This window comes from Rhinoderma darwinii, chromosome 5, assembly GCF_050947455.1.
Source record: "Rhinoderma darwinii isolate aRhiDar2 chromosome 5, aRhiDar2.hap1, whole genome shotgun sequence".
NCBI classification, from domain to species: Eukaryota; Metazoa; Chordata; class Amphibia; order Anura; family Rhinodermatidae; genus Rhinoderma; species Rhinoderma darwinii.
The window spans coordinates 118331520-118352404 of record NC_134691.1 but is presented as its reverse complement, the minus strand read 5'-3'; the positions used below and the strand labels follow the sequence as shown (position 1 = coordinate 118352404).

Sequence of the window (20885 nt, the reverse complement as noted above, 5' to 3'; positions counted from 1 at the left end):
TTATGATTTACAAGTACACCCAGATCCTTCTCAACAAGTGAATCCGCCAGTGTAGCTCCCCCTAGGACATATGATGCATGCAGGTTGTTGGTACCCAGATGCATAACTTTACATTTATCTACATTAAAACTTATTTGCCAACTGGACGCCCAAACACTCAGTTTGTTTAAATCTGCTTGCAATTCACGAACATCTTCCATCGACTGAACTATATTACATAGCTTGGTGTCATCTGCAAAAATAGAAATAGTGCTATTAATCCCATCCTCTATATCATTAATAAATAAGTTGAATAATAGTGGTCCCAGCACTGAACCCTGGGGTACACCACTTATAACCGGGGACCATTCAGAGTAGGAATCATTGACCACAACTCTCTGGATACGGTCCTTGAGCCAATTCTCAATCCAATTACAAACTATATTTTCTAAACCTATAGTCCTTAATTTACCCATTAAGCGTCTATGGGGGACAGTGTCAATTGCCTTTGCAAAGTCCAAAAACACTAAATCCACAGCGGCCCCTCTGTCTAGGCTTCTGCTCACCTCTTCATAAAAACAGATTAGGTTAGTTTGACAGCTTCTGTCCTTAGTAAAACCGTGCTGGCTGTCACTTATAATGCTATTTATTGTCACATAATCCTGTATATAGTCCCTCAATAGCCCCTCAAACATTTTCCCCACAATGGATGTTAAGCTTACTGGTCTATAATTACCCGGGGAAGACCTAGAGCCCTTTTTGAAAATCGGCACCACATTTGCGCTGCGCCAGTCCCTTCGCACTATACCAGTCACTAGAGATTCTCTGAATATTATGAAAAGGGGGACAGAAATAACTGAACTAAGCTCTTTAAGAATTCTAGGGTGTAACCCATCTGGTCCCGGGGCCTTGTGCACATTTATTTTATTTAATTTAGCTTGGACCATATCTACATTCATCCAATTCAGTATATTAACTGATATATTAACAGCACCGGCAGCGGCTACATCAGCTGCTCTTTCTTCTGTTGTATATACAGAGCTAACAAACCCATTTAGTAGCCCTGCCTTCTCTTGATCCCCTGTGATCAACTCTCCATTACCATTATCTAGGGGTCCTACATGTTCAGACCTTGGCTTTTTAGCATTTATATACTTGAAGAATTTTTGGGGATTTGTTTTACTATACTTGGCCACCTGCCTTTCAGTTTGTATTTTTGCTAATTTTTATTACCTTTTTACAGATTTTATTAAGATCTTTATATTTTACAAAGGCTGCAGATGTACCCTCAGATTTGTATTTTTTAAATGCCCTTTTTTTGTCATGTTTTGCCCCTTTCACAGAAGGTGTAAGCCATGTGGGGTTTAATTTGAGTCGTTTATACTTGTTACCTATAGGAATAAATTTTGCACTATAATAACTCAAAGTAGATTTGAAAATCTCCCATTTATCATTTGTTCCATTATTTGACATTAGTTCTTCCCAGTCTATATCCTGAATTGCAGCCCTCATCCTGGGGAAATTGGCTTTCTTAAAATTAAATGTTTTTGCCCTCCCAGCCTGCGTTTGTTTTTTACAGTATAGGTAAAATGTAACTATATTATGATCACTATTTCCGAGGTTTTCACGAACATTGACATTCCCAACAAGATCTGCATTATTAGAAATGACCAGATCCAACAGAGCTTCACCTCTAGTCGGGTCTTCCACAAACTGGCCCATAAAATTTTCCTGCAACAGGTTGAGGAAATGTTTCCCCTTTGCAGTTGAAGCCGAACCATGACACCAATTAATATCCCGGAAATTAAAATCTCCCATTATCACTACAGTACCCGCCTGTGCAGCCCGCTCCATGTGTTTATATAGCTTAACTTCCATCTCCTCAGTTATATTGGGGGTCTATAGATTACACCAAAAGTAATTTTTTCAGTGTTTACCTCCCTTTCTAGTTCCACCCACAAGGTTTCAACCTCCTCACAGTATTCACCCACTATTGTCTCTTTCACACTTGCCTTCATATCATTTCTCACATACAGACATACACCACCGCCTTTCCTATTTGTCCTATCTTTCCGAAAAAGTGTAAAACCCTGTAGATTTACAGCCCAGTCATGTGAAGAGTCCAGCCATGTTTCAGCAACACCAACTATATCTATATTTTCTTCCAGTATCAAGGCCTCCAGCTCCCCCATTTTGCTTGCTAGACTTCTGGCATTTGTGAACATACACTTTAACTTGCCTGTCAGTTTTTCACTTTTATTATCAGAAATGTGATTTGACATTAATTGGGCCTTTTTATTTACACTGATGTTTTGTAACGAAAGGATCTCCTTATCTTGTTGTCTAGTCCTTTCCCCACATTCTGTTTCTCCCCCCACCAATATAGTCTGACCCCTCTCTAACCTGGCTACCCCTTTTTTTTCTACATTGACCTCCCTCCTCAGCCCTAGTTTAAATACTCCACCACCCCAGCTAGAATTCTCTCCCCCAGCACAGCGGACCCTCTTCCATTTAGGTGCAAATCATCTGCAGAATACAGTTTGTACCCCAATGATGTCATTTGATGCAGAAAATCTGCAACAAAACCGCAGGTGTATGCATGTAATTCCGCAACTGAAACCGCAGTGTGTTTTTGTTTGTTTTTTGTATGCATTTTTGCAGGTGCAGTATTTACATTGTGATGTGGAAATAGGTGCGGTTTTATGCTGCGTATTTTGGTGCGATTTTCTTCAAAACTAGTCTGATACCATTCGCAAGCGGAGATGCACGATAAATTGACATGCTGCGGATTTTAAAATACGCACCACCGGTCAAATTTCCGCGAAGAAAAAAATCTGCACCGTGTAGATGAGATTTCTTGAAATCTCGTTTACTTTGCTGGTACTGTATTACGCTCCGGATTTGCTGCATGAAAACCCGCACGTAATACGCAACGTGTGCATTCAGTCTAAGAATTTTCATACACCTCAAAAGAAAACCCTCACGTTTCTAGGCACATTGGGGTCTTGGTTCCTGGAATTTCTTCAATTCCGCACATTGTTGGTTTAATTTTACATGTTGTTTTTCCTGGTAATTTTTGGTGTTCTTTTGAATGAACCAAAATAAAAAAAAATAAAAAAAGTCCCTGAAGCTGCTTTACTGCATATGACTATTGCTATAATATGCACCAAGCCGGACAGTGGCTGAATAATATATTGTAATATAACATTCTAAAATTTCTACATTAGTGTTGTATTACATATACAATAATGTATAGCTGCTGCTCATTGTAGCCTTAGGGTATGTTCACACGGAGTGTTTTCATCCGTTTTTCGGGCCGAAAACGTCCCGAAAAAACTGCTGAAAAATTGGAAGCAGAACGCCTCCAAACATCTGCCCATTGAGTTTCAATGGGAAAACGGCGTTCTGTTCCGAGGGGGGCGTTTTTTTCAAGGCCGTTTTTCAAAACGGCGGCGTAAAACAACCCCCGCAAAAAAGAAGTGCATGTAATTTCTTCAGCCGTTTTTGGAACAGTTTTTAATCTATAGAAAAACAGCTCCAAAAACACGAGTGGCTTAAAAAACACGTCTGAAAATCAGGAGCTGTTCCCTTGAAAACCGCTCCATATTTTCAGACATTTTTAGTTTGTGTGTACCCTCAAGGTATGTTCACACATTCAGGGTTGGCCATGGGCAAATCTGATAAGCGGCAGAAATCCGTAACTGACACTTGGGATTTCTCCACAGATGTGCCAGCGAATTTGTATGTGGGTTAGTCCCATTGTAATTTAATGGGGCTAATCGGCAGCTTTTCCGTCCGGAATCCGGGCAAATAATGAGCATGCTGCAGATTTTTATATAAAACACCTTATTCGCTTGCTTTAGATGCTGAATGTAAATGTATTTGAGGATTTAGGCGCGGAATCTGAATGTGTGAACATGGCCTTACCATAGTTACCTTTTGATATATTCTGAGTTTCATGTACCACAACTGTCTCTACCATTTACACGAGTCCGCAACAAGAACAGGTCAGGGACCGTTCACCAGAGCATTTATGATCTGTCAATTGTAGGTATTTGGCGTTGAAGGGCTCAATGTTTGTAAATGTGACATGTACAGCTATAAAGGGTTAAAGGGGTATTCCCATCTCCGACATTTATGGCATATCCACAGGATATGCCATAAATGTCTGATAGGTGCGGATCCTAGAGGTGGGACAAGCATCTGTCTCGAACAGGGTCCCCCTACCCCTGTCCTACAGTCTGCCGCTGGACTCTGGCCACTGTGTGACGAGGTGGTCTGGTTTTCCGTTAACAGTTGAGTGCGTTTTTGGAACTGGCACAGAAGTGAATGGAAGTTACGAAAACGGTGGAGCAAAGCAAGGGCACTGCTACACGGGATCTGGACCCATTCATTTCTGTGGCCGACTGACAACTTCCCGTATATTTACGCGGGAAGGTGTCCGTGCCGTAGAAAGGTTCCGATCTTTTTTTTTTGCCCAGTTTTGGCCCGTACATCCCCTTAATTGCCTTTCCTGGATAATCACCCCTCCGTCATTATCTAGCCAGGGCTAGAGCTTGAGTTGTATTTTTACAAGGGCAGGACTATTGTCATTTAGATTAAATCTATTCACTATTGAGGCCTTGGGCTACGCACCTACAGTAAACTCTCCCAGGGATATGCCCGAACCTGCACAGGAAATAGATTACCCCTTCCACCGTCTAGACTAGCACTGTACTCGTAGCAAGAACCGGCGACCGCTGAAAATTTCTACAGGTGCCCAGTCAGAAACTGCAATGTTGAACTTATAGCCGTAAATTGTCCCCCTAAGTGCTGATCGGGGTGTCTCCCATGAAATGTGGATGTGGGTATAGTCGATGTATGTCATGGCAGTATGTACTTTAAAGAACGGAGGTGGGCTACAAATAACACTGGTATGTATGAATATTTAGTCAGCTGGTTATTTCCTGCAGTGACAGGACAAGATGTCCCTCTCCCTGGCAGGGTGTGGAGTTCCTGATCGTTTTCCTGCTTGCTATTGGTACAATTTTCCGTGCTTACGGATTAAATGATATGTTTTATGTGAGTCTAAATGTAACAGACCAAAGGCAGATTTATTTTCATATCTCTCTAGAAAGCCTGTATGCTTACTCTCGTATGGAAACCAGTTAAATATCATATGGCAACCTAGTTAATTTGGAGTAAACCCATTAATATGTTTAGTCTAATAACTTCTACAAAAACGATTATGTATGTTAGATGTTTTTTATACCTTTCCTTGTAGATTGAGAAACGAAAGGATCCTTCTACGGTGGATATTAAAAAGGTGTTGCTGGACATGAGGCGCTACCGAATGGGTTTAATACAGACACCAGGTCAACTAAGATTCTCCTACATGGCTGTAATTGAGGGAACAAAGTCTATAATGGGAAGCTTAAGTGTACAGGTTGGTACATGTTTGTACATAGATGGAATTTTCTTGAATTTTCTCCCTAACAATGAAGCGTTTAAAGAGAACCTGTCACTAGATCCTACAAAGTGAGTTTGTAGTTTCACCTAATAGCCACTGTGTCTAACGCCTCATGCACACGACCATGTGTGCCGGCCGAGTCCTGTCAGTGATCCGAGGAAAGATAGAACATGTCCTATCTTTCCTCGGATTGGAGACTGGGATCATTTTCACGGACCCGAATTCACCCGCTAAAGTGAATGTATCCTTGAAGACTATCGGGTGACACTCTCATGCCGTCAAAAAACGGCCCGAGTTGCACAACGGTCGTTTGCATTAGGCGTTAAAGTCCAGCGGTGTTTGTGCTGTAGTTGGGGGGTCTTCCCGTTGCTGAGATATGGACCCCTCTTTATTTAGCAACTCATATGGAAATGAGCCGCTGTGTAGCCAAGTGGGTTTGGCTGCCAGTGATGCTTAATGGGCGGAGATACCACTTAGCCCCTGACGCTGACCTATCAGCGTGAGGGTGATACACAGCGATTGAAAAATTTGTCCGCTCACCGCTCATTCGAAGTAAAGATGCCACATTCCATGATTATTCGGAGCATGGGCAAGAGAGCTACGTCGGGAGTAGGTAGAAATCCAAGGAAAAAAGTTAGAGGTCCAGCACATGATATGATGTGAAAAAATACAAAACTTTAAGTCAAAATTAAAACAAGAAATTGAAATATCCCGGCAGAGAGCGCCTACGCGTTTTAACTTTTCAGTTCTTAATCATAGCTATGATTAAGAACTGAAAAGTTCGAAATGCGTAGGCGTACTCTCCCGAGATTTTTTTAATTTTTTAAATCTGACATATCTGGCAGGCAGGATTATCCAGGTGAGCACCTCCAGGGATAGGTATCGCTGTGTATCAGCCTCACACTGATAGGTCAGCGTCGGGGGCTCAGTGGTAGGTCCGCCCTTTGAGAATCGCTGGTGGCCAAACCCACTTGGCTAAACAGCAGCTCATTTCCATATGAGTTGCTAAATAAAGAGGGGTCCATAGCTCAGCAACGGGGGGGACCCCCAAGTACAGGACAAACAACGCTGGACTCTTAGACACAGAGGCTATTAGGTAAGACTACTAACTCACTCTGTTACAGACCTGACGAAGGGACCAGGTCGGTCCAGAAACGTGTTGTCGTTCTAATAAAGAGTACCTTTGTAAAATACATTAGAGAACCCGTTCTTCTTCCAAGCCTGGCGCCGTTACCGCATATGATACTGCATCTTTTAATCATCTCCATCACAGAGACAAACCGCGACACTGCTCAGGACTGGTATATAATCTCCTCCATGCGGCTGCTGCTTCTGAAGCTGTGCTAGATAGAGATAGAGAAGCGGATCTCCTCTTTTTTTCTGTGTGCTGTATGTAGGAGACGGTATAGCAACTAGTCTCCATCCTCTCTGGAGCTGAACTGATGTAGAACTTAGTATGAGAGAGAATACAGAGCGGAGAAATGCAGGACACAAGTCCAATATGGCTAGAAATAGTGTTATTCCTCATATATACACACATGACCTCTTAACAGCTATGCTTAAGTTTCATTATACAAGAAATCTGTTTTATTTATACTCTGTTCACATTGGCGTCAAGGGCTTTACGCTATTCGACCTGTCAAAAGGATTGAAGCCAACATGGCAAATAAAATGACAGAACAGAAAAACTATAGAGATGATCCTAGCGTATGCATTGCTTAGGTTGGTTACTCTTGGCAATACTTGTTCTATAGAATACTTGTTGAAAAATAATGTAGAATGTTTTCTCCTTGAACTCTTGTAATCTTGGTGCTTTTAACTTAACCTTCAGAATTCATGTAAAGGACTTTCAAGAGAAGACCAAACAGACCACAAACAGACAGATGAGATTCACAATGGTAACCGGCTCTCTACAGAAGGACAAGAGCGAAATGAATTGAATCCAGAGATGTTTAATATACCACAAGCGGCAGACGGAGCGACACAAAGGTAAACCAACAAGAAAATTTAAGCGTTTCTTAGCACCTTTTTTGGTCATGAAGTTAATTTCAGAATACGGTTTGCCTGGTAATTTCCCTTATAACAGAACTTAAATGGATTGTTTCGTTTAGAAAATGCATTTTTAAATACTGTGCAAAGAATTCAGACCTTATAAAGTTCCCTTTAGTAAGAACCCTTTATTTGTCATCCGGAGTGAAACTACGGAGAGTAACTCATACTCTAAAGAAATCAGCACTGACAGCCAGTATCCTCCAAACTGTAATGCTTAAAGCAGCCCTCTAGTCCAAATAAAAAAAATCACTACACATTGCAAATGTATAGTCAACCGAACCACTGACACACTCCTAAAGATCCTTCCTGCATTCCGGCCCCCCATTTTCCTCTTTCTAATATGACTGACGCATTCTGAATTCCCTATGGAGGGCTTCTTTGGAAGTCTAAGCCATGTCCCCACCTACTCCATTGCACTACGATAGACCAGCTCGAAGGACGTCAAATCCTGTGTCAGACGTGCTCAGCGCTGGTGCAGTGGAGGGGGGTTGGTGGTGTTTCTCAGACTTTCAAAGAACTTCTCCATAGGGAAATCTGAGACGGCGATGGCCATTTTAGAGAGCAGAAAATGGGGAGCAGGAATGGAGGTTGGATCATTCAGGAGCAGGGCAGCAGGTATGTTGACTAATACATTTGCAATGTATAGTAGTTTTTTTTTATTTGGACTAGAAGAATTGAACACTTACTGTTGGGTTCCCCTGCAGATTACAGTGTATTCCTGTGGGTCTCCGCATCGGGACATCAAATTGCGTTAGTGCTTGAATAAAAAAAACAGTTTAAAGTGCACAACCCATTTTTTTTTGTATCCGTTGTTTTGAGCCAAACCAGGTGAGCATCCAAAAGGAAGGAAAGGTATAAAGAAAAGTCTGATGCATCTCCTTTTATTTTGTGCCCATTCCTATATTTGGCTCAAAAAACTGCGTGTGTGATCCTGGCCTTAACCTTTTACAAAGCATGCGGATTGCCAACCCCATTTGGTTTCAGTCCAGTGGAAGTCATCTATGCGTTGTCGTCTTTCCATCAAAATAAACAGTCTGATTGGCCAGTCACAATATGGGAGTTTCAGCTGGAACAGTTTGGTTCTGATTGACATGTCATAAAAATGTATTTTCGGTAACCTCCCTGAAAGGAACATACAAGCTAAAAATGAATGATAACAGTAAACAGGAGATAAACTTACCCACAGTGTTGTTGATAGATCAAACTTTACTGTATCCTGAATATCTTTCCTTACATTTCAGTTCACTTAAGAGACGAGCCCGGGACTTTAGGAGAGAAAACACGGCACATAAAGTGCAGAAGATGAAGCAAAAGTTGCACGAAACGGAACGAAAAAGAAAAAGGTGGTTATTCTGGCAACCTTATCTCATTCCAATTGGGTTGACTTCAATCCTTATAACGGGAGCTTATGTCTGTTGGAAATTTTATTCTCTTTGACATTCCACATAATATGGTGCTTGTGAGGGTGTGGCCGTGGACACCCTAAAATAAACCCTGGGTGCTGTCACTGGGACAGACTTTATTCCTGAGCTTTAGTGAGTGCTTTGGAATGGATGCCATCTGTCTGGTGTCTTAAAGCCATCTCAGGACTTTTTGGGGTCATCCTGTTCCAAACTGAAGCTGCTATTTTTGTTTTTTTTTTGTTTTTTTTTGTAAGGAAGAAAATGGTACGTTTATATGAATTTCTGTTTTAATGGTTTAACGTAATTACATCAAATATTGTGAATATGTTCAATCCGATAGAACATTTTAGCTTTTATTCAGACTACTCAGGGTATCGCAGCTGTAAAAAAGTGTGCAGCCGGTTAAGATGGTACCTACCGTCTCTTCTACAACGGAAGAGGCCCTCCGTTGACATGACATTTGCTAAAAATGTTTCGAAGGTCTCCCTTTAACCGTAGAGCACAGGAAGCCACATCTCAATGTCCGTCTGATTCACAGTTCACATGTTGCTGCTTAATTTGAAACTAGAGCAGCTGCAATATTCTATTTTAAATTCTGTTTTATTAATAACCTTGTTCCCATCTACATTGTTCTTCTCTGGATGTGTCTAGACCACTCCTGTTCAGATGTGCATCATCACCGTCACAGATGAGTCTGGGTTGTAGAAGGTTTTTTTTCCGCGCACCACATTCTTTTGTTCATTTCTGAATTTAAGCAGCATTTTGATGTCCGGTACTACGAGCCTTGTATCCATCCATTTATAGATTATAAGCGGAGAATGAGCAGCAAGGGCTTATTCCTATATGATTTTGGTGTAGTCGGTCTACATGAAAATAATTATTAAACTGTGGACAACCAGGCAGACTTGGCTTTTTCGTAAATTAGTTTTCCCATCAGAGCTCTCAATGGCATATTAATGGTTTACAACATAAATATCAGGTTGGTGGGGACCCCCCTACCAATCTTGAGGATGGGTTGTCCAGTCCCACATTGCCATCACAGTAATGGTCGCATTCCATGGGACTGGGCACTACAGTTCTCAGGATTGGTGGAGGTCCAACCTCTTGGATCAAAGTCTGAGATTGAAAAACCCCTTTTTAATCATGAAAAATATTTTGAGCATTTAAAGCAACACATTTAATTCGATGCATGTGAAGAATTCCGTTTTTCTTAATGAGATTTTAGTCTCCTCTTTGCACATAAACACATTGCTTATTGAATTTACAAACATCCATTACACAGAATGGCCGTTGTTAGAAGTATACTTTTTATGATTAATGTTTTATGTGTTCTTAACTAGTTTGGTAGCGGAGTTCATTTTTAAGTAAACTGTTTCCCGTTTTTAATTGTACTCCTGTAATGGCGTTTTTGTGACTATTCATCCATTTTTATATTTCATACTGCTTCAAGGTGGACATCTCACCAATAGAAATACCCCCAAAGAAAACACAGCACAATAACTTCATACAGCAGGTTCACTTAGTTATGAGTAATTAAGCCTGTTTTCCGTTCTTCTTTATGTAAGGCCTCATTCACACGACAGGGTCCGAGTGTCGGCCGGGAAAATCGGCCGTTTTTGGCCGATTTTCCAGGCCGGTTTGCATCCGTTCCTATTCCGTTCCGGGCCGAGTTGCCGTTTTTACCGGCCGATTTGGACCCGATTTGCATCCGTTTTTTTGCCTGTCCGTTTTAAAATCGGATGAATTTCATTTAAATTTGTTGCCACACCCAGCCCTTTGTAGATAATGCCACAGCCCCCCTGGTAGGTGATGCCACCCAGCCCCCTGTAGGTGATGCCACCCAGCCCCCCCCCTTCTAGGAGAAGTCACTCACTTCAATGTCCATATATGGACAGTGTAGTCACTCACTTCTCCTGGAGAGGAATTCCCTGCCACAGGTCGGGAATTCCGCTTCAGAAGTGAGTGACGTCGCTGTGTCCATATATGGACAGTGTAGTCACTCACTTCTCCTGTAGCGGAATCCCCGGCCATAGAGTCAGGGATTCCGCTGCAGAAGTGAGTGACTTCGCTGTGTCCATATATGGACCGTGTAGTCACGCACTTCTCCTGTAGCGGAATCCCCAATCCCCGGCCGGGGATTGGGGATTCAGACTCCTACAGCGAGCAATAAAAGACCCTCCTCACATGCACTCTGCACTGTGAGGAGGAGGAGAGAGAGAGAGAGTGCGCGAGCGACGGTAGACCCGGCCATCACTCGGGACACATTCCGGTGATGGCCGTGTATTACCCGGTCCCATAGACTTCTATGGGAGCCGGGCGGCCGGGCACCCGGCCGAAAATAGGGCATGTCCCATTTTTTGACGGCCGGTTTTCCCGGCCGGCAAAAAATCGGTCGTGTGCTTAGCCCCATTAGGGGTCTATTATTTCTAATGCAGCCGGGTGCCGGCCGATTTATGAACGGCCGGCACCCGGCCGGGAAACCCTGTCGTGTGAATCCCGCCTTAGTCAATGGGCAACATATGCAATTTTTATGGCATACAGTTGCATATGTTGGGGCCATGTGATCATTGTATATGATGCGCGTGTTTCCCAACATATACACAGAACATATGGAAAAAACTAAATGTGACAAGCCAAGTGTCCCAGATCCCATTATGTCATTTGGATGCTTCTCGTGTCAATTGTGGCATGTATCGTCACAGCGTTGTGGCTTCCGTTATAGACGGAAACCACAACACAGATGTGAACAGGGCCTAATATGTAGGCTCAGGCATTTTCTCGAATTAGCACGTAAATTAGGCAACAACAAATCGATCATTCATAATCATGTGTCATTAAGCGGAGAATACACGTTTTATCGAAAACGGACAATGGTTGTGTGGAAATGCGTGTTTTTTTTTTGTGTTTTTTTCTGAGATGTCCCTTTTATATGCATCACAAACTATTCATTCCATGTCCTTCCAGAGAGTACTCGAAAGGCTTCTCCTTGCTTGTGTACTCACTCAAAGGAAATCCGGTGCCTGCTCAGAACACTGAAGACCAATGCTGTACAATATACTAAAATATTGAGCCGTCAATAGAAATCCTGCACATTGAAGCACTTCATTAAAGGTTAAGCTGTATAATTTCAATAAACGGCTTCACCGGGTTTCAGTTGACTGCGCAACCCCGTGGTTTCCTATGGGTGATGACCGTGGTACTGACCAGAGCTTTAGTCAGTGTCTGCAGAGAGTGAGTAATTCCTCAGGAATAAGCCAGATACATCGTGTATGTATTATGCCCCTTGGACTAATTGCTGTCTAATCTCTCTATTGGGCATAAAATGTTTAGTCCCATGTTATACAGGTAAGGGTGTTTATTTTATAAAAAAATAAGTGCACCTTGCCTTACAAATGTTCAGTAATTCTATTGTGCTGTGTTATTTAAAGGTGTCTGTACAATTTTTAAGTGGGTTAGTCAATGCTGGAACATGCCTGGGAAACATGAATTCTGCTTTCATAAAAGTACTTGCTTTTAATTTATTAAACAATATAATTTCTTGAACTATATCATAGCAACTGGTAAATTTGTGCCCCCTGTGGGCCACATTTTGGCGTAACCAAATTCGTGACATTCGGTTTCTCGTGATCACCTTCGAATTTATTGTCGGCTATTTGTGTAGTTAGCTGGTAATGTCCCCGGCCAGTAATATAGTCATGATCACAAACCGTTCTCATGTCCATTTATCACCATTTGCTAGAATCGGGGCTTACCTTTTATGAGATGACTGAACTGAGGAGCGAGATGAAAAAAGTATTCGTACAAGTACCTGTTACATTACGATTTTAAGCCCGAGGACTGCTACTTTTTGAAAATCTTGTAGTTATTTTAACTGCGGGAACCATAATTCCCCCTCCCATTGGTTAAGCTTAGTAGTCGCGGTGGGACAAGGTTCAGCACTTACCTCATAGCTGCAGTCCATTAGAGCGCAACCAAGCAATTGGGTATTCCCAATTAGCTGGCAGGGTAATCACCTGCTTCATACAACCCCTTTAATTTTGATGTTACTTGGTATCGGAACTATTTAGTTGCTTGTTTATACAGTTGTATCTTGGCTCAATGTTCCCTAAATTCGCAATTAAAACAAGACCAGATCTAACAAGGAGTAGAGAGCAAGTAGCTTTTTCTTTTTTCTTCGTTCTGTAATTCATTCCATACCCTGGTAAAATAGAGCTAAAACATTATTATGTAAGCAAGCCCTAATGGATGGTGTCTGTCAGCAGCATTTTTTTCTTTCAAAATTGCATTTAAGATTTATGTCTGACTTGAAATGGGTAGCTCCGACCGTTTCCCTAGTCTTCCCCTATAAAGCCGTTTCCCTAGTCTTGCCCTATACAGCCGTTTCCTTAGTCTTGCTCTATACAGCCGTTTCCCCTGGTAGCCCCACATGGCTTTCTGCATCAGCATGGGTGGCATGTTATTGCTCTTCAGAGGTGTCCTGCCCATATTTTTGCAGTATACCGCTGACTAATCATGTGGCTGCACTCTAGTACTCGGTGGGCACAGTGTGATGCGTTGGCTACAGAAAGTTCTTGCAGTGTAAACTGCATCAATATGTTGCCTTATTTCACTTTTCCTCATTATTTATTAAGATACATCTGCCCCCATATTGCAGGCATTTTCCATCTGTTATCCCACTGTCTCACAGAGAACTGATGCAGACCTGTATTTATCAGGATACAGTTCATCTATAAAGGGTTATTGAGGCTTTATACGTTAAAGGCGATGTGTTGTCCGTAGCCGGCGTTGATATGTAAACTGATTATTTTACAGTTCTAATGTATGTAGAAAACCCACAAATGGCAGTTTGTGAGGCAGGAACTTTAAAGAGTAAACACAATTATTTTTTTTGCCTTGTTTTTCTTTTATTCCTTAAAGGGGAAATGTAGCCAAAATTGATAATTTGACATGCCGTAGATGTGTGTAGTCCATGAGCCTGGACAACCACTGTTTTCCAGTTAAAATGAGGCTTCATAAAAAAAGGGCCATTTAAATCTGTCTGCTTATTTAAAGGGGTTGTCTCATCACAGATTACCCCTTCATAGAAAGCCGCAGCAGCAATCGACTGTTCCCCCCCCCCCCCCCCACAGGTCCAGCTCCCAAACCCCCCGACAAACAGCTGATTGTGTCAGGGGAGGGCGCAGCCAGACAGATATTTCCCCTGTAGCTGTAGAGCACATGTAGTACTAAATAGTGGCCATTCAGATAATTGGCCGTCCATGTAATAAATAACGGCTTAAAGGGTTATTCCCATCTAAAAAATCTAGCTATTAAGCTCACCCTTCTAAAGATATACGTTTTTGTCATTACCTTGCTAATTCCCAGCGATGTCGTTTTCTGGATATTCTTTCTTCAAGTCGCTGTCAGTCCCTCTTTGTTTGTAGCTTGTTGTCTAGGGATCCGGCCACCACTATTTACCTTTAGCGGTGGCCGCGCTTGCCCAATGATATCCTCTCCGTCCTTAGGAGAGGATGTCATTTCTATCATGAATGCGCATATCGGTGCATGCGCATTAGATGCCGGGCCGGCCACCAGTCGTGAGGAGTAATCAGCGGTCCGCTCAAGGTAGTGTGTGTGTGTTGCCCGTGGTGTTGCATTGCACGGTGTGTTCGTCTCAACCAGTCTTACCATGCCTGGTTGAGACTAACATTCTCCCGATGCTGCTAGAACTACATTTGCTAGCAACGTCGCAGGAGCGCGCACACTGCAGAGCGGCTTGATTGACATAGAGCCGCTCACGCCCCTTTTTATAAAAGATAACCAGCACTAGCTGAGTTTAAAAAAAAAAAAGGGATTTAGGGAATGATATTTTAAAAAATTTTTTTAACAGCAAATGATTTATAATTTAATTTCAGCTTCGAATGCCTAAAATTATTTTTTACTCAACTTGGGAATAACACTTTAAGTCTGCCAGAGCGGCTCTCCCTAGAGCAGAAGACCCCCCCCCCCCCCCTTTACTATGTTAGGGCATATGGACAGGAGTTGTCTTCATGAGACAACTACTTTTAAGGCCCCATAAGAAATTCCTTTTCAAGCCATCGTTGATCCAAGATCTACGCTGCCAGTGGGAAGGATTTTTCTTACTGGCCGGGTAAGATAAATGTCTGTGTTGCCTAGAAATTGCTCTCGCTACATCTCCCGGAAATACCATACAATAATATTAACTGTTTGCATGTCCAGGATAACGAAACACCCTGGACTTAAAGAGGCTCTGTCACCAGATTTTGCAACCCCTATCTGCTATTGCAGCAGATAGGCGCTGCAATGTAGATTACAGTAACGTTTTTATTTTTAAAAAACGAGCATATTTGGCCAAGTTATGACCATTTTCGTATTTATGCAAATGAGGCTTGCAAAAGTACAACTGGGCGTGTTGAAAAGTAAAAGTACAACTGGGCGTGTATCGGGGCGTGTTTACTACTTTTACTAGCTGGCCGTTCTGACGAGAAGTATCATCCACTTCTCTTCAGAACGCCCAGCTTCTGGCAGTGCAGACACAGCCGTGTTCTCGAGAGATCACGCTGTGACGTCACTTCCCCAGGTCCTGCATCGTGTCAGACGAGCGAGGACACATCGGCACCAGAGGCTACAGATGATTCTGCAGCAGCATCGGCGTTTGCAGGTAAGTCCATGTAGCTACTTACCTGCAAATGCTGATGCTGCTGCAGAATCAACTGTAGCCTCTGGTGCCGACACGATGCAGGACCTGTGAGTGACGTCACAGATCTGCACTGCCAGAAGCTGGGCGTTGTGAAGAGAAGTGGATGATGCTTCTCGTCAGAAAGCCCAGCTAGTAAAAGTAGTAAACACGCCCCGATGTACGCCCATAATACACGCCCAGTTGTACTTTTACTTTTCAACACGCCCAGTTGTACTTTTGCAAGCCTCATTTGCATAAATACAAAAATGGTCATAACTTGGCCAAAAATGCTCGTTTTTAAAAAATAAAAACGTTACTGTAATCTACATTGCAGCGCCTATCTGCTGCAATAGCAGATAGGGGTTGCAAGATCTGGTGACAGAGCCTCTTTAAGTTGGCCAAACCTGCTGATTTTGGCAGGACCGGCCAACCATCTAATGTGTATGGCGTTATCCCGACTGCAGATGTCAGGGGAAAATAAGGATCGGGCTGTTGGATTTAAAGATGCCCTATCCTTTTTTGTTTGTAAGGAGATCAGCCGCTACCAGATGTGTGGCACTGGCTTACGACTTTCTCCCTATTCAGAACAGGCTTGGCTGAATGTGCATGTCCATGGGGTGGGGGGGGGTTAGGAGGAATAGCAGTTTGGCTGCCGGCTATCTAAAGAGTATGGCCATCTTTAGATTACTATATGTCTCGTGCATAAAACCGTGTCGGTGTTACCCATAGTATCCAATCTGTTTCTTTCATGTTAAAACCTGCTCTTGAAAAATAAAAGCTGAGCTTCAATATGTTTTTTAAGGCAAAATTGAGTTTTTTGTACTTAGTCTTTGTGGATGTGAGGCAATGGACATTAGTAAGCCCTTTTTTTATCTTTATGATAGTTGGTTCTTACTTAATCTCAGAGAGCCTCTTTAATACCAAAACTGACTACAGCCTGATTTTCTTGTTGTGTAAATATATATCCCTATCTGCAAAGCCTGACTAGGACATACTATATATTATATTACATACCACATGTTTTTCAGATGCACATATCGATGCAGAAGTTTGAGCATCACTGCATCCTCTACAGAAGTTATCTAATTGTTTCCCATGGTTAGGAGCAATGGGCAGGATGATGTTGGATTCTATTCACACCTCAAGTAATTGTTGTCCTATTCCTCATGAAGTTTGAAAGTTTACATATGGTATGCTTATAACGTACATATTTTCAATGTGGGCATATCCATATGATCTGCCATAAATGTCTGATCATAGTGTCCAACCCCTGTCATGCTATAAATCCCCATTTTGTTTTCCTGGAATTCATACATATCACTTCTTGGTTACTTAATTTGTTTTCCTATAACAAAATCCAATACATATACGTAAAGCTTTATTCCCTTACCCATTCTCTGTTTTTGGTCTGCTATCATATAGGGGCTTTCCTACCAATAGCATTGATAGCAATCCATGAGATACAACCGCAATATCTGGCTGGCAGGGGTCTTACTGTTCGGTTCAAGCCCGCAAATGTTATATATTTATTAGTCCCAACCAAACGCACTTGTAGTGTTGCAGTATTCCGGCATTAGATCTTTACTTTCAATTAATAATCCTTATTGGAGAGAACTTTTTTTTTTATTTATAAATTTTTATCACAAATGACCCAACTGTAAATTCCATATAGTTTAATACTTGATGATATGCTGGGGGATCGACATGTCCCCGTCAGGGTGGCCATCAATGTAACTGGAAAAATAGCGCTGCATGCAGTGGTATTTTTCCTGTCAAGTCTGACGGAACTGCCAACGGAAGCGCCAAACAGCAATGTGAACATAACCTTAAACTATTATTCGCTGCTCTTATAAGGGTATGTTCACGTGGATTTTTGCTATGGATTCTGCGCCACATGTGAACATACCCTGCTCTATTTGCCCATAGAATTATGGCCTCCGCTCGGACTAAACAAGAAGCCCCCTAGTGCCTTGTGTGTGGTCAGAGCCGCTAGTAACGTAAACCACATACATATTCACCCATAGTTTAAGCTACTTTGTTTCATTGTGTTTCCTTTTAAACTTCCCAGTCCAAAATGAAAACTGAGAGAGATGAGGAATAAGAATCGTTGTTTTTTATGTTTTGAATGTGAGTTGATGCTTGTTTTGGGCCAAGGTTAGATGCTACCTATTTTATTTAGATTGGTTGTAACCGGAGATCTGTGTAGTGCTCTGTTACTGAGCTGGACCACCCCGTTGTTCCTTATAAGCAGCATGGATACCTGTATTTGATTGTAAATTTCTATGATTATAAAGATATTATTATAAAGAATTTCTAGGCTTTTGCGTTTCCCTCCACTCACTTTGGTACAGCTAGTACAGTGCGCTGATGCGTTTTGTTCTCCATTTGTCAGGGACCACATGGTTGAATGTTACTCTCTCATTAATGAAGATGGATGTAGAGCGTTGCCTTTAAATGGACTGCTCTGAATTGTCACGTAAAGCATTATAAGCAGGGGGACTAGCATATTTAGTAGAACAAACCTATATGAGAAGCTGCCATTGAAATAAACTAATTCGTCCTCTGCAATACTCCTGCAGGTCTTCCTCTGTGAATGTTTGGACCATGTTATACTTTTCCGTTTTTATTTTGTATTCAGAAAAAAAATAAATGACTTACAAGTACATGAGCTGTCTGTGTTGTTTGTTCTTGGTTACCACGGTGCCAGGATGTAGGTAACAACCGCATATAATACATATATACAGCAGTTAGTAGAATTCGGCAAAATAGATCAGAACAACGTGATTTCCAGTGAAAAGCGGTGCAAGAAAGTTTGATAAAGATATGTGAGTTTATGATCTTTGAATGCCACACGGGAGCAGACATATGGTCACATGAATTCCAGACAGTCTAAAACCCCTTCCTTAGCTGCCACTTTGTGCTAGTTCAGTCTTAAACCAAAAACCTGAGTAATCTGGCATTGAATATATATGGGGCTGTAAGGCAGCACATCCCAACAAATAGTCTGACTTTGCTGTTGTTGAGTCGTACCACAACAGAGTGGAAAACCTGGCAGAACCACATGGCACTATATACAGTTTTGTTGGGATCATGGTTGCATTTTGTGTTAGAGGCCGTTTCCAGAACTGTTCCCAGAACTGGTTTTATGGAAAACCACGTCTTGGTACATTTTTATTTTTTTCAAATGTGGTGGTGAATGGGGAAAACTTTGGCAAGAACTGTGACAAAACCACACAGTTATTGACCACATTGTGTGAATGGAATTTTAAAAAAAGCTCACTGACAAAGTTGGCAGCACCAGTACCCACAATAGCTACTGCTTTCAAAACCCATGTGACTCATTCACAGCCTACAGTTTGTCTTGCCCTTTCATTAGGGCTAAATCTTATGATACACCTGAAATCGCTGTCGGCCCAACTAGCTTTTCTACCGGCTCCACAATAAACGTGCATTCTCCGTTCGTCCGTGCGTGCATTTTTATCTCTGCTGGAGCTCGGAATAAACTGCTACCAGACACTCCTGTCCCCCTCCAGAAACCTCTGACAGCAAGGCAAGAATGATTATGAAGTACAGGTTACTAAGCTACCATTGAGGAAATATTGGACACTGCTGCACATATTCTGAGGCAAATAAGTCTGTCTTTAAAGCAACTCTTTGGGCTCTTCTTTACTATTAAAACCTTTTTATTATAATTTTTTGTGTAATGTATGTATTTTGGCATGCTGAACATAATTATCTAAGGCCTCATGCACACGACTGTAGCCATGTTCACGGCCATGATTTTCGCGTCGGCCGGCCGCAGAGTGTCACCCGCGAGCCACCCGCAAATCCGTCAAGACCGTGCACATGGCCGCGTCCATTATTTTCTATGAGCCTGGAAACGGTCGTGTGCATGGGCCCATAGAAATGAATGGGGCCGCAATTCTCTCTGGATTTTCGGGGAATTGCTGCCGCAAAAGCACGTTCGTGTGCATGGGGCCTTATACAGTTTTATTTAAGATTATTTTTTTAGTGCTGCAGCTTCTATGTACCATATAATATCATAGAAGCAGCAGAACGCCGCTGTAAGCCGAATCAGTCAGTCAGCTGGACTGATGACTCTGCTGACAGCGGCTCCTGTGTGGCTCTGACACACACTCTAACCCGAATACCGAGCAAAACTTTTTTTTACCTTTTATTTGAAGAACATCATGGATTGCTTTTATTTTTGCAGCTCCGTTTAATTTTCATATGTTACTGAATTGGTCATTTTGTTTTGCATTGTGTCATAGGCCGAGGCTCCTCGACACCTAAATCTTCACGGCTAGTGACTATGCTACAGCAATTATTCTGCGAAACCATTGACATGCAAAGCAAGACATCAAACCCTCTTCAGGAGAAAATGTGAGGTTTATATAATAAGCTGACCTCATTGCGTTATCTGTTTACCGCGTAAACTACTCCATCCGGAGGGTGAAGAATATCACCAGCATGAAACTTTACAGAACAAAGTCAACTTCATTCTCTGTAGGGTGTTTTTTATTGCATGTACTTTACAAACATATGTAAGATACATCAAAAATGTACTTTGTATCATTCTGCCATTCACATTGTATTTTTATACTTTTTTGGCAGCATTAAATATTTTTTTAAACAGGGTGTGTGCTTTTCTTATTGTTTGATTTAAAACGCTGACTAGATTTTGGTTGTATTTACACCAGGTCCACATGGGACGGAAATGCTGCAAATTTTCCATCCAGATTTGCGGAATACGTACAGCATTTAAATAAACTTTATCTACAAACTGGAGAATTTTTCTAAAAAGGAAATTGACCTTGATTTTAAAATCTGCAGCATATTCATTTCTGTTGCGGATTTAATCTTTCAATGTAGAGGGTTCAAATCTGCATGTTACACGTGCAGATTTTTCCCACCCCTGTGGACATGGCTGTTTTGCCTGCCCCCAGAGCATTTACCAGCTCCATGTGGAAGTTAGGGTGAGGGAACCCTAAAAAAAATCATCAGAGCATGCTGGAACAGTAATACCACATACAGTCGGGTCCAGAAGTATTTGGACAGTGACTGAATGATACACCACCACAATGGATTTGAAACAAAGCGATAAAGATAGTGATTGAAGCGTAAACTTTCCGCTTTAATTCAAGGGGTTTAACAAAAAATATTGCACTAACCGTTTAGGAATTAAAGAGATTTTTTTTTTTTTACATAGTCACTCAATTTTCATGGGCTCAATAGTAATTGGAAAAACTGACTTTTAAATCAGATTATTTGTAATACAGTCATAATCTGCTAGCTCCTACATGCCCGTACTGTGATGACACAT

General features: G+C 41.8%; 1 protein-coding gene across 2 annotated transcripts in view; it reads left to right on the top strand.

Annotated features, from left to right (window-relative positions):
- Positions 1 to 20200, top strand: part of PTPN2 (protein tyrosine phosphatase non-receptor type 2) — an 80360-nt gene extending 60160 nt beyond the window's left edge. For both annotated transcript variants that reach the window (XM_075826452.1, XM_075826453.1), the window contains exons 7-10: positions 5243 to 5404; positions 7260 to 7417; positions 8722 to 8823; positions 19834 to 20200. In XM_075826452.1, the coding sequence (XP_075682567.1) occupies positions 5243 to 5404; positions 7260 to 7417; positions 8722 to 8823; positions 19834 to 19855 (444 nt within the window). In that variant the 3' untranslated portion in view covers positions 19856 to 20200. The remainder of the gene's footprint in view (positions 1 to 5242; positions 5405 to 7259; positions 7418 to 8721; positions 8824 to 19833) is intronic.
- Positions 20201 to 20885: the final 685 nt, after the last annotated feature.